The sequence below is a fragment of the Heteronotia binoei genome, chromosome 1, assembly GCF_032191835.1.
Source record: "Heteronotia binoei isolate CCM8104 ecotype False Entrance Well chromosome 1, APGP_CSIRO_Hbin_v1, whole genome shotgun sequence".
Lineage (NCBI taxonomy): Eukaryota > Metazoa > Chordata > Lepidosauria > Squamata > Gekkonidae > Heteronotia > Heteronotia binoei.
The window spans coordinates 225949528-225963866 of NC_083223.1; the positions used below are offsets into that span (position 1 = coordinate 225949528).

General features: G+C 43.1%; 1 protein-coding gene across 1 annotated transcript; it reads right to left on the bottom strand.

Annotated features, from left to right (window-relative positions):
- Positions 1-1659: 1659 nt before the first annotated feature.
- Positions 1660-12386, bottom strand: GINS1 (GINS complex subunit 1). Its single transcript, XM_060248755.1, has 7 exons — positions 12128-12386; positions 10071-10135; positions 9677-9772; positions 7092-7182; positions 4777-4893; positions 4329-4403; positions 1660-2114 (listed from the first exon to the last, which is right to left on the bottom strand). The coding sequence occupies exons 1-7, from the start codon at positions 12200-12202 to the stop codon at positions 2046-2048; spliced, it is 588 nt and encodes a 195-aa protein (XP_060104738.1). The 5' UTR covers positions 12203-12386; the 3' UTR covers positions 1660-2045.
- Positions 12387-14339: the final 1953 nt, after the last annotated feature.

A 14339-nucleotide genomic window follows, 5' to 3' on the forward strand; every position in this document is an offset into this window, starting at 1 on the left:
TAGCCTCATCATGCCTTCACACTGTTAATATACTGATATTCCTACAGAATAAAAACAACTAAAGTAATTTAATACCAGATGGCATAAAAATAATATACTTACATATGTTAATCCGTTTCACACACACTCTTCCCCTGTTGAACTGGGATTGTGCTATTTTTCTGTTTACTAGAATGAACTATCTTAGCAAACTGGTAGCTGGACTTAGCAAACTGGTAATTTTTCTTGATGAGATTGGAATTTCACATATTTACATTTCACCTTTTTTCTAAGTGCTCTTCATGCCCTCTTTATTCTGTTTTTTTTCTCCCCATACTAAATTAAATGACAGCACTCATTCCATCCGAAGAAAAAGATTCTTCTCCAAGAAAGGTTATACTGGAATAAAATATGGTTAGTCTTTAAGGTAAGAACATAAGAGAAGCCATGTTAGATCAGGCCAATGGCCCATCCAGTCCAACATTCTGTGTCACACAGCGGCCAAATATATACACACACACACACACTGTGGCTAATAGCCACTGATGGACCTCTGCTCCATATTTTTATCTAACCTCCTCTTGAAGGTGGCTATGCTTGTGGCCGCCACCACCTCCTGTGGCAGTGAATTCCACATGTTAATCACCCTTTGGGTGAAGAAGGACTTCCTTTTATCCGTTTTAACCTTTCTGCTCAGCAATTTCATCGAATGCCCACGAGTTCTTGTATTGTGAGAAAGGGAGAAAAGTATTTCTTTCTCTACTTTCTCCATCCCATACATTATCTTGTAAACCTCTATCATGTCACCCCGCAGTCGACGTTTCTCCAAGCTAAAGAGCCCTAAGCGTTTCAACCTTTCTTCATAGGGAAAGTGTTCCAGCCCTTTAATCATTCTAGTTGCCCTTTTCTGGACTTTCTCCAATGCTATAATATCCTTTTTGAGGTGCGGCGACCAGAACTGCACACAGTACTCCAAATGAGACCGCACCATCAATTTATACAGGGGCATTATGATACTGGCTGATTTGTTTTCAATTCCCTTCCTAATAATTCCCAGCATGGCGTTGGCCTTTTTTATTGCAAACGCACACTGTCTTGACATTTTCAGTGAATTATCTACCACGACCCCAAGATCTCTCTCTTGGTCAGTCTCTGCCAGTTCACACCCCATCAACTTGTATTTGTAGCTGGGATTCTTGGCCCCAATGTGCATTACTTTGCACTTGGCCACATTGAACCGCATCTGCCACGTTGACGCCCACTCACCCAGCCTCAACAGATCCCTTTGGAGTTCCTCACAATCCTCTCTGGTTCTCACCACCCTGAACAATTTTGTGTCATCCGCAAACTTGGCCACTTCACTGTTCACTCTCAACTCTAAATCATTTATGAACAAGTTAAAGAGCATGGGACCCAGTACCGAGCCCTGCGGCACCCCACTGCTTACCGTCCTCCACTGCGAAGACTGCCCATTTATACTCACTCTCTGCTTCCTATTACTCAGCCAGTTTTTGATCTACAAGAGGACCTGTCCTTTTACTCCATGACTCTCAAGCTTTCTAAGGAGCCTTTGATGAGGAACTTTATCAAAAGCTTTCTGGAAGTCAAGGTAAACAACATCTATCGGGTCTCCTTTGTCCACAGGTTTGTTCACCCCCTCAAAGAAATGTAGCAGGTTAGTGAGGTGTTCGAAGACTCCTGTTTATTTAGGCATATAAGTTATTTTAAGGATTACAAAGGTCATGTACATAAGATCACATATATAATAGGACTACCAATTAAACATTATACTAGCATAACATCATGAGATTAAGTTTTGCATACGTTCATAATGTTCCCTTTTCCATTACAGAAGTAGGTGAGTGACACTCTAAAAGTTACCCAGAAGGAACAATTTAAAGTTACATACACAAAGAAATCCACTTGTTTCAGGGCAAGGCTATAAGTATTAGTCATGCCTTTCGTGACTGTAACTTGAAATCCTCAGCCTTGAAAGCATTGTGGTAGCCTGCTTGCACCAATTATAAACCTTCAAAGAGGCCTGCAAACTCTTGCTCATGGTTACTTTATGACAGAACATGCTCCAAAATTCCTTGCCTGATTAATTGCTCACATTTCCACCTGGGTAAAAAATGCTGGGGTGGGGGGGAGGAGAGGGAGAGAGAAAAAAAAGAGTAATCATTTTAAAATCTGATACAAATGTTTAAGTTCTTTGTTCAATCCACAGACAAACTAATGCAAAGTGAATTCAACAGTATGACAACCTGAAAGGATTTCACAATTGTCTCCAAACCTTCAGTCTAGTTCAGTATTAATTCTAAAGTGGAGAAAAGTATATAAAATAGACACAGATTTTGTAGGAAAGCTATATAAGCTGAAAAAATATTTTCCTGTTATAGGTGACTATATCCCAATGCTGGAAGTCTCTAAGCCAAGATGGGGCAGCTGAAGTTCTTGGTGTTCAATGACAATTTAGATATAGTAGGTATCTCAGAAATATAGTAGGGTTGGGAAAATCTATGGAACATGGATGTTCTTGGGTATAAGACATAGGTAGGATAGGGAGGGACGTTGGGAGAGGTGTTGCACTGTACATCAAAGATAGCATAGAATCAAATAAGTTAGAAAACAGGGGAATTAACTCCCTAACAGAAACAATAATGGGTGGAAATACTGGGTCCCAAGGGTTACTTTCAAGTGGGGGTGAACTATTGCCCACCTGATCAAACCCTAGAGGCTGAACTTGAGATGGAAAAGGAAATAAGGGAGATGACTAAGCCAAATAATGTTACTTATGATACCCTAACACTGACTGGGTAAGCATGTGCTAGAGTTATGTTGCAGAAATGAGATTCTGAAACATCATAAATGACTGTGCACTAGAACAGTTGATCACAGAGCCAACCAGAAGGGTAGTGATCTTGGACTTGGTTCTAAGCGGGTCTCAAGACCTGGTGAGAGCTGTTGCATCAGCTGGGAACAGTGACCACAATACTATTGAGTTCAGCATTCAGGTCAAAGGAAAGTTACCCCAAAAGACCAAAACTGTCACATTTGATTTCAAAACAGGGAATTTTACAAAATGAAGGGAACAGTAAAAAGGAACCTGAAGGGGAAATACAAGACAGCCAAATCCCTAGAGGATACTTGGAAACTATGTAAAACCACATTAATTGAAGCCCAAACAGAATGCATTTCACAGGTTAGGAAAGGCACTGCCAAGTCTAAAAGAAGGCCTGTGTGGTTAACAACGCAAATCAAGGAAGCTATAAAAAGAGGTATATCCTGTCAGGACCTGGAGCTCTTTGCTGTCAGCCTTGGTTTTCACCAACCTGAATAATTTTGTGTCATCTGCATGCTTGTTCATTTTCTCACCAAAACATTGGTGAGGCAGGATTTCCCTTTGTAGAAGTCATAACGTTCAATGTTTGTAAGTCTGCAGTGATGCACATTGTGTCCAGAGTAATTGGCTGGCCACCACTGGACTAGATAGACCATTGGTCTGATCCAGTAGGACTCTGCTTATGTTCAGAACTCTACCTGTAGTGCTTTTTTGTGGATGTGGCCTCTATGAAAAAGTAACTTTCTTTTTTTAGTATGTCTAGACTGAAAGCTATATAATGGTGCTGGGGTTCCTTCCAAACAAAAGGCACTAAGGTGACTCTACCTTAGGTTATAAGCATAAAGAGAAGCAACTATTTATCAAAGATTTCAGGTTTTCACGGCTAGTAACATCATTAGGGTTTGTAGAATCTTTCGGGATCAAGGAACAGAGAAGCTATTGAGATTTACAAACACCAGCACAATTTTAACAGAAAGGAAGAAGGCATTTTCATCCACCAATCTTGGTACCCAGCTCTGCAAAACACCCTACAGACTATAAATTGCAGAAAGTCTCAGAACAACCAGCAAATTCCACAGAACAATCAGCACAGTAAACAACCATCTTCCTTATCTTCAAACCCCTTCCAACCCTCCCAGCAATTAACACAGAACAATGGTCACATTCAACAGCCAGTTTCCTTATCACTACCCTTCCAGGAAGCCCCACCAAACAATGGGCACATCCACAAACTAATTGCCCTTTCATCACACCCCCTCCAGCCTAGAAATAGCAGCTCTCCAGCAGCCCTGGCTCCACTCAATGCACAGCAGCCAAGAAGGTCTGAGCGCCTGCTCCGGCTGCAACTCCACTGAGGATGTTCTCCGCAGCTGAGAACGAAACGTCTGGAAGGAAAACTTTCTCCAGTAGAACACGGCACTTGATCCCGAAAGATTCTACAAACCCTAACTATTTATTAACTGGCTAGCATGACTGGAGTCCTGAGTCGCCTTGCTGTCATAAATACCTGGCTATTCTTCTTCAGCAGTACTGTCGTGCCGTCATCAATCTCAAATTCTCCGTAGTCTTTTAAACATCGAACCTTAGAAAGGAGGAATGGTTATCACACCATCAGCCAGTAAAAGTCCATATGATATCAACATGAGTGAGAAAATCAGCACCTACCTATGCCATATTATTTATGAATCCTTTGAACTTAAAACAAGGATTTTATTAAACATAAAAGGATTTACAGTTCCTCAGTATATTAACAATCCAAGATCCTGCATCTGAATTTAGTTTTGAATTATCTTTTATAAGCTGAATTGTGATAACAAAATATACCAGCCATGCAAAGAATTAAACAATTGTACTTAAGCCTAGGCAAACCACTTAACTTCTGTAACTAGAACCTCAGATCACTCTGAACCCACTCTAAACGAATTAAGCATTTAATAATTCTCAGGTTTACTTACTTCAATATACAAACTTTTGGGGGGCTTAATATCCTGTGTAAGGTCCAGCCCTTCTCCTCCTCCTAATGATCTCATATAGGTAGCCAAAGACTTCTTATACTGGTTGAACCATTCCATCTGGAGACACAAAATGCCACAGTAATTAATCTTCTATTTAAATACTATTTTCAAATAGTAAAGCAAAAAACATGCCACAACCAAAGACACCAGAATGAAGACAAATGATGGGATAAAACTTGAACTCTCAAAAAGATACCCAAACTATACAAAGATGATGTTAACTCTCAAATGCTTGCAGCACATATGGAGATAGTATGCTACTGGAAAGCAGTTAATCTCCCAAGCAGAGATAAATGCTTCCAAATGGTCTGCAACAGAGCATAGATTTTAAAAAATGTGTACACTATGTGAGACTATCCAAAGGACTCGTCATCAGTGTTCCCTCTAAGCTGAGTTAGTGTGAGCTAGCTCACAGTTTTTTAGCCTTCAGCTCACACATTTTGTCTTAGCTCAGGAAGGATGACCCAAGAGCACACTAATTTATGCAGCAGCCAAATTGCTTGCTCACAACTTTAATGCCACTAGCTCAGGAATTAGACTTTTTGCTCACAAGAGTCTACAGCTTAGAGGGAGCATTGCTGGTCATACCAGACCCATTGCAAATGTCATTCTCTAATTTCTTTGCAAAATTGTTAAAAGTACACCCCCACCCCATTTTACAAGGGTAACAAAAATCTTCAGTACATACATATTAATGTTCTGAGGAACCTTAGACTTTTCTGGAACACAGTCTGAAAGTCAAGGCTATAGTAATTTGAACAGTGAGCATCTCACTGTAGGATACTTCTTAAAATTAGAAGTGTATATTACTATGTGCAATTTAGGGGAATTCTGTGTGTTCAGAAAATGCATGTGGGACAGGTCGCAGGGCATTGTACACTTTCAGTATACATGGAGAGGACACACATATCCCCAGCCCAAGAGATTTTAATTATTTATTTCTCAGATTTATATCCTGCCCTCCCCACCGAAGCAGGCTCAGGGCGGCTCACAACAGTCAAACTAAAACAATAAAACAGTAAATAAACAATTAAAGTTTTAACAATTAATAAATACAAATTAGATAATTTTAAAACAGTTTAAAACGATTTAAAACAATTTTGGTGCTAGTGTTGATTTCATTTTCAGCGATGTTGGGCATCTACTTATACTATAATTCAGCTAAAGGCAAGTTGAAATAGGACTGTTTTACAGGCCTTGAGGAACTGAGCAAGGTCCCGCAAGGCCCTTACTTCTTCTGGAAGTTGATTCCACCAGTGGGGGGCTGCAATTGAGAAGGCTCTTTCTCTGGTAGCCCTCAGTCTCGCCTCCCTTGGCCCGGGAATTGACAGTAAGTTCTGCGTTCCAGATCTGAGTACCCTCTGGGGAACATGTGGGGAGAGACGGTCCCTAAGGTAGACAGGTCCTCGGCCATATAGGGCTTTAAAGGTGATAACCAGCACCTTGAAGCGATTCCGGAATACTATTGGTAGCCAGTACAGCTCCCACAGGCTTGGCTGTATGTGCTCCCGTATAGAGAGACCCAATAACAGCCTGGCTGCTGCATTCTGCACCAACTTCAGTTTCCGGATATTTAGAAATATACTAAAATAAATAAATATCTGAGTGCTGCTCCATTTAGTTTTGGACCTTCTTGCATATGGAAAGCCAGCATGTCAAGGCATTGGAGGTTACATTTCCCTGAAGGAACTAAAACACTATTTCTTGATAGGTCATTAAATTGCCCCATAAAGGTAAATTGCCAGGAAAGTTGCAATCAATACAGGGCTCATAGTTTTCAGCGTAAGAGATGAGCAAAGAGATGAGTTATTGCCTTTCTCTGCATAGTGGTCCTGGTTTTCCTTGGTGGTCTCCCATCCAAGCACTCACCCCTGCTTAGCTTCTGAGCTCTAATGAGACTGGGCTAGGCTGGTCAATTAAGGTTGCTACTAAATTTCTCATACATTATGGAATATTTGATAACAACGTATTATTTATAGCTTCCAACAGGTTAAGCCCGTTTTCTGCCAGCAGAAGGGCATTTTTGGAAAAGGGGTGTGTGACCAGTCTTCAATGATTCTCCCCTTTCACTACAGACCCCTGTCTGTGCCCAGCACTCCTGAGTTTCAAGCATTTTATGGGGCACAATGGGCTGCATTGTAAGAAGGGAGCTCTGTTTTGACAACACCACTCTGCCTGTGCTACTTAGGATGCAACTGTGCATTTCTAGAGTGTTTACTTATCCTCTGAAACAATTAGGCAACAGACTGGCTTACTTCTTCAGCTGACATGTGAAATCGGACAACATTTGGTAAGACACTACCATATTCCCACCTAAGTGCTCGGATACGAAGTAAACGGTCATACCTGGGAAAACAAAAATGGTAACATAATAAATGTATTAATAATCCAAAACAGGATCAATTTAACCCCATTATACTTACTGAGGGAAGATCAGAACTTTGTTATAACTTGAAAGTTATAATAAACCTTAGTGGATTCTGTGCGGAAGAAAACTGTTTTTGTTGGTGTTGGGAGACTGCAAAACCCAGCTGCTGTGCAACAAGCTGTCAGTACAGCTGCTGCCATTGGTTGGAGCACTTGCAATGATTCCCTGACTTAAAAATATAATAATAATAATAATAATAATAATAATAATAATAATAATAATAATAATAATAATAATAATAATAATAATATTTAATTTGTATCCCGCCCTCCCCGCCGAAGCAGGCTCAGGGCAGCTCACATAGCATAACATAATATACAAACATTACAATAGTTACAAAATGAACTGTTTACACAACATATTACAACTCACTTATATATACTATTATCATACATTACAGCCATCTAATTAAAACCATCAAATTTAGTTCCATCAAATTAGTTTGGTGCTACAGTCTTGATGTTACCCATCTTACAATTTTTCCGTGACGACGGTACAATACATTCCACATTAAGAAAAAGCCAGCTGAAAGAGGGTAGTCTTGCAGTCCTTGCGGAACTGGGCAAGGCTCCGCAAGGCCTGCACCTCCTCTGGCAATTGGTTCCACCAGTGGGGAGCTGTAATCGAGAAGGCCCTTTCTCTTGTAGCTTTCAGTTTGGCCTCCTTTGGCTCAGGGATTGTCAACAGATTTTGCAAACCAGATCTCAGTACCCTCTGGGGAATATATGGGGAGAGACAGTTCCTAAGGTAGGCAGGTCCTCAGCCATATAGGGCTTTAAAGGTAATAACCAGCATCTTGTAACAAATCCAGAACACTATTGGCAGCCAGTGCAGTTTCCGCAGTTTCTGTATGTTCTCCCACTTTAGGAAGCCCCAAAAACAGTCTGGCTGCTGCGTCTGCACTAGCTGCAGTTTACAGGTTTGGCACAGGGGCAGCCCCATGCAGAAGGCATTACAGTAGTCCAACCTCGAGGTGACCGTTGCATGGATCACTGTTGCCAAGTCATTGCACTCCAGGAAGGGGCCAACCGCCTCACCCGCCTAAGATGAAAAAAGGCGGATTTAGCAGTGGCTGCTATCTGGGCCTCCACTGACAAGGAAGGCTCCAGCAGCACCCCAAGCTCTTGACCTTGTGCGCCATTTCCAATGGCGCACCATCAAAAGCTGGTGGAGGGATTTCCCTTCCCAGGCAGCCATGGCTCAGGCAAAGGACCTCTGTCTTCGCTGGGTTCAACATCAACCTACTCAGCCTGAGCCATCCTGCCACAGCTTGCAATGCCAGGTCCAAATTTTCTGGGAGGCAGTCAGGCCGTCCATCCATCAGTAGATAGAGCTGGGTGTCATCAGCATATTGTGTCACCAGCCCATACCTCCGGGCAATCTGGGCAAGGGGGCGCATGTAGATGTTAAACAACATCAGGGAGAGCACCGCCCTCTGTGGCACCCCACAATTAAGTGGGTGCCTCTGGGACAGTTCACCCCCAATCGCCACCCTTTGTCCCCGACCATCAAGGAAAGAGGAAAGCCATTGCAAGGCCAACCCCTGAATCCCCGCGTCGGTGAGGTGGCGGGTCGGTAACCAATGGTCGACTGTATCAAACGCAGTCCATAGGTCTAACAACATCAGCACTGCTGAGCCGCCTCGATCCAGATGCTGCTGGAGGTCATCCACCAGGGCAACCAGCACTGTCTCCATCCCATGACCCTGATGAAAGCTGGACTGGTGAGGATCTAGGATGGAAGCGTCATCCAGAAAACTCTGCAACTGTAACGCTACTGCCTTCTCAATAATTTTGCCCAAAAAAGGCAAATTTGAGACCGGCCGGTAATGTGCCAATTCGGCCGGATCTGATGTAGCCTTTTTCAGAAGAGGGCAGACCACAGCCTCTTTAACAGGCGTTGGAAAGAGCCCCTCCGAGAAGGATCTATTTACAATGTCCCGTATAGGACATTGAAGCTCCCTCTGGCAAGGAGCTATAGGCTTGCTCCTCCTCCCCTAACAATTTCAACTGCTCCCTCGATGGGCTATGTGGTCTTCTGACCCCAGAGAGGTCCTGGTTTGGGGGCGGGGGTGCTGAGGAGATGTCACGGCTTCTTGTACTACATGGTGCATCTTCCAGCACAGTCTCCAATCAATTATCTACAGTTTAGTGTGTCTGTTCACTTCAATAATCACCAATGGTAACAATAAAAATGCAGCAAAGCACATTAAGCTAATTTTTAAAAACAAATTATGAGAATTGTTTACATAGTATGATCTAACAAGTTGCCTTAAGACTCACAGCTGTTGTGCAAGTCCACCCACCCAGAAAAATCACTTTGAAATACAACTCCAGAACTGGAGGAACCAGGAATTGCTTCAGAAAGACTTTGGTCTCACTTTCCAAGTTACAGAAACAATTAAAAACTTACAGGTATGCAACTATACAGCGCCGATTTCTGAGCAGAGAACAATGACGAAATTTGATTGTTGGAATCAACTCGCTGTGTCCTGACTTAGCTTCATTTCTAGTAATATTGGAAAGACATGTGGTGTTAACTTGCACTTTAATACCACAAAACTTTACAAAAAGGCTCCCCAACCAAAAACTAAGGAACAAAACAAAGGCATTAAAGTCCAACACATTGTTTTGTACAGAAAAAGTATAAAAAAGAATCCATAGCTCCTGAGAACCTTCTAACACTGAAGACTGTTTTCTGTACAAAGATGTCCTGATCATTCTAGTAGCTATACTCTAAACAGTTCTTTTATCACAAAATAAATGTATCTTTAAGTGTCATTTTGCATTTAATTTTCATTACTTACACATCAGTCTGGTTCTGTTCATATAAAGCTTTCATCTCTTCAAGTACTTGTCTGATCCCATCTTCCTGCAACAAAAAGAATTACAAATGTCATCAAACTTTTTGAACTATTTTCATGCCTAATTAAAGTAAAAAGCTTCAACAGAGACACAACAATTTTTTCATAAGCACTTAAGGTTTAAAAGGAAATCACTATGTGTGATTTGATTCAGTGAACAAAATCCACTGTATAAACTACAGTGTATTGCAGGGGTCCCCAACCCCTGGTCCGTAGACTGGTACCAGTCCAGGCAACCGGGACCCACCCCTTTTCACCTGCCTGGGACCTGGGCGGACGAAAGAGGCAACGTGGCCTCACTTCAAGGCTGCCTCCCCTTGCAGATGGACAAAAGAGGCAGCACGACCTCGCTCTGAAGTGCCACCTCTTTCATCTACCTGGGTCCCACTGCAGCGACCTTTGCCTACTCCTCATTTAAAGACCCCCATGGGGGGCAGGGACGGGGCGTGGGCAGGGGGGTAGCCAGCACCCCCCCCCCCCACACACACACACCAGTCTGTGGAAAAATTGTCTTCCATGAAACTGGTCACTGATGCCAAAAAGGTTGGGAGTCACTGGTGTATTGCCATAGGTGTGTTGCCACTGGTGTATTACTATAAGCAAGATTCATATTTATGTCCATTTATTATCTGTACTACATTGAGGGTTATCCCCATCTCCACCTAAGACATAAGTGGAGATAAAACTAAGCTCAAAGTACATAATCAACTCAATCATTTCCAGCTTTCACGGTCATACGTTAAAGAACAAATGCAATATGGTGGTTAAGTGATTGGACTACAAGGCCCAGGTTCAAATCCCCACTCTGCCATGGACTTTTGCTGGGTGACTTTGGGTCAATCACACACTCTCAGCCTAACCTACCTCATAGGTTTGTTCTGAGAACAATGCAGGTTTTTTTTAAAATCTTTATGGGGTGAAAGGCAGGGTACAAATAAATTTTAAAAGTGATTGATTCACTTTGGTAGGCAGTAGTCAACAAATCCCCAATCTTTGTCTCATAAGAACATAAGAGAAACCATATTGGATCAGGCCAAAGGCCCATCCAGTCCACCACTGTGTCACGCAGTGGCTAAAAAAAATTGATGCCATGAGGAGGTCCATCAGTGGGGCCAGGGCACTAGAAGCCCTCACACTGTTGCCTCTCCCAAGCACCAAGAATACAGAGCATCACTTGCCCCAGACAGAGAGTTCCAACATCTTAATTCTCCATCATCTTAATTCATTCTTTTGGCAACCAATACATGTTAGCAAACGTTTTAGAATCATAAATATATGTTAACAAACTTATATCCACAACACTATGCTATTTCCAGTTTCAGAAACAATGGAAACTTCTTTGGGTCCCCACTGGGGAGAAAGATGGGGTACAATGAAATAAATGTAAATAAAGTAAATAAGGCATTGATTCATGAAGTGTGTTATTAGAGGGGGTGCTATGTCTGACCCTAAGCCAACCAAAAGACATCTTCAAAAGACCTTGCAAAAAATCAGCGAGATGCATAGGAAGCTTCTATGCTTCACGAAGAATATCAATGCAATACAGCAAATACAACAATGTTGCCTATGGCGTGAATTACTAACTAGCACAAGGGGCTAGCTGAAATTCCCTAAGGCTTCAAGTCAGGACAGGCAGGGGAGGAGGGGAAGAGCTGAGAGTAGGAATGTCAACCTCCAGGTGGGACCTGGAAATTTCCAGGAACACCAACTAATTTCTGGATGACAGAGATCAGTTCCCCAGGTGAAAATAACCGATTTGGAGGCTGGACTTCATGGTATTATACCTCCTTGAGGCCCCTTCCCAGACCACACTCTCTCCAGGCTCCACCCTCAAAATCTCTAGAAATTTTCCAACTTGGAATTGGCAGCTCTAGCTGAGGGAAGCAGAATCGCCGGCTGCCAGAATTGTCTTTCACAAGCTTCCGCTCAGGTCAGCTTAACAAAAGAGTGAAGTCAGAAAAGCTAAGGAAAAAATGGGCTGGACGCGGTCAAAGGCTTACATTGAAGGCTGGGAGCTGCCCGTCGCTAGCGCGGTGGAGCTCCCGGATGAGTTCGATTGCTTTCCCACAAAACATGATAAGGACTCAAACGACTCCTTCGGACTCCGCACAGCACAGATCCACCCCCCCCCCCGTTGCCCCTGGAGAGCGCAAGTGAAACCCGCGCCTCCGCACCACACAGCCAATAGGAGCTAATCTGCAGCTTCGCTCCGTACGGAACGGGAGAAGGGACACTCTTAACCCTTGAGGCTGTTCTGGCAATGCTGATACTGCGTCTGGACTATTAAGGGAGGTGTTGGCGCAACCCAACCGAGCGGAAGTAGTGTTGGGTTTAGTTCAGAGTTCGCCGTCTGCAAGAGATGGTTGGGCTGACACAGGAAGGGACCGACACTGTAATCTTAAAAACACTTTCCTGTCTGGGAATAAGCCCCATTAAATAGACCTGAGCAGAACTCTTGAGTCAACCTGAAGAATATTGTTGTATAAAGTGTGAGGGGCTTCCGGGGCGGGAGAACGGTTTTGTGATTTCTGCCTTCCGCAGCAGTAGAAAATTCAAGCTGTTTTAATTTCAAGTTAAATGACGCATCTATGTCATTTACACGCACATGTCATTTGCTTATTTACAGTTTTATTCACAGATAGTCCTATGCCGATGAATTTGGTTCTTCTATCATAGGAGTCCTATGAAATCATGCCTTAATATGTTCCCCAACATTGCTGTTCTGATTTCAGTGTCAGTGCCTTGTGAGGAGAGAGTTCTAGCAACTTGTGATTCTTCTGGAATTTATGTTTGTTTATGACCATAAAAACTGAGCAGCAGGAACTGGGAAGTAAGCAGGTAGATAGCGTCGATTCTAAACCTGCTAGGGTTGCCAGTTCTGGGCTGGAAAATACTTGGAAATTTTGGAGGTGGAGCCTGAGGAGGGAGGGGTTTGGAGAGGGGCCTCAGCATGGTCTAATGCCATAAAGTCCACCCTCCAAAGCAGCCGTTTTCTGCAGGAGAACTGATCTTGGTCATCTGGAGATCAGCTGTAATCACAGAAAGACTGAGAGGTGATATGATAGAGCAGGGGTGTCAAACATGCGGCCTGGGGGCTGAATCAGGCCCCTGGAGGGCTCCTATCAGGCCCTTGAGCAACTGGCTCTTGTCTGCTTCCTTCTCCCTCTCTCTTGCTTCTTTTTGCATCTCAGCTTGCTTTGCAAGGCTTGCTCAATTGCACAGGAGCTACAGAGCAAAACCACAATTTTCTCCATTGGTTGAGGCTCCTCCCCTTTCTGGGGAAGGAAGGAAAGAGCCAGAGCTTCCTTTGCCCAGTTCCTTGAATCCCATGGGAGAAATACTAAGAAATCACCTTCAAGAAGTACTAATGTTTTAAGCATGTTTTATTTAAAGTTTTTTTTAGTTATGTTTGTCTGTGTCCTTTTAAAAGTTTATATCTCTGCTACCTAATATTAAATAGGTACACACATGGCCCAGCCAGACATGGCCCAGTCCGACAAGGTCTCATTTATATCAGATCTGCCCTCATAACAAATGAGTTCGACACCCCCATGATAGAGGTTTACAAGCTTATGCACAGGATAGAGAAGGTAGAGAAAGAAGTACTTTTCTCGCTTTTCACAAGAACTCGTGGGCACTCAATGAAATTGCTGAGCAGTCGGGTTAGAACAGGTAAAAGGAAGTACCTCTTCACCCAAAGGGTGATTAACATATGGAATTCACTGCCATAGGAGGTGGTGGCAGCTACAAGCATAGAGGGAATTGGATAAACATGTGGAGCAAAGGTCCATCAGTGACTATTATCCATAAGGTACAGATGGAACTCTCTGTCTGGGGCAGTGATGTTCTGTATTCTTGCTGCTTGGGGTGGGGAGGCAACTGTGGGGGAGCTTCTAGTGTCCTGGCTCCATTGATGGACCTCCTGATGGCATCTGGTTTTTTGACCTCTGTGTGAGAGTGCTGGACAGGATGGGCCATTGGCCTGATCCAACATGGCATCTCTTATATTCTTATCAGATCTCTAGGTACTACCTGGAGGTTGGCAATGCTGAAACCTGTATCAGCCTCCCAAAGCAACATCACACAGCAATGCAACAAAGTCTGAATCCAGTGGCATCTTTAAGACCAGCAAAGTTTTATTCTGGGTATAAATACTGGTGTACATGCAGGAATGCTTGTTTTGCAGCTTCAGACCAACAATGGGTACTCACT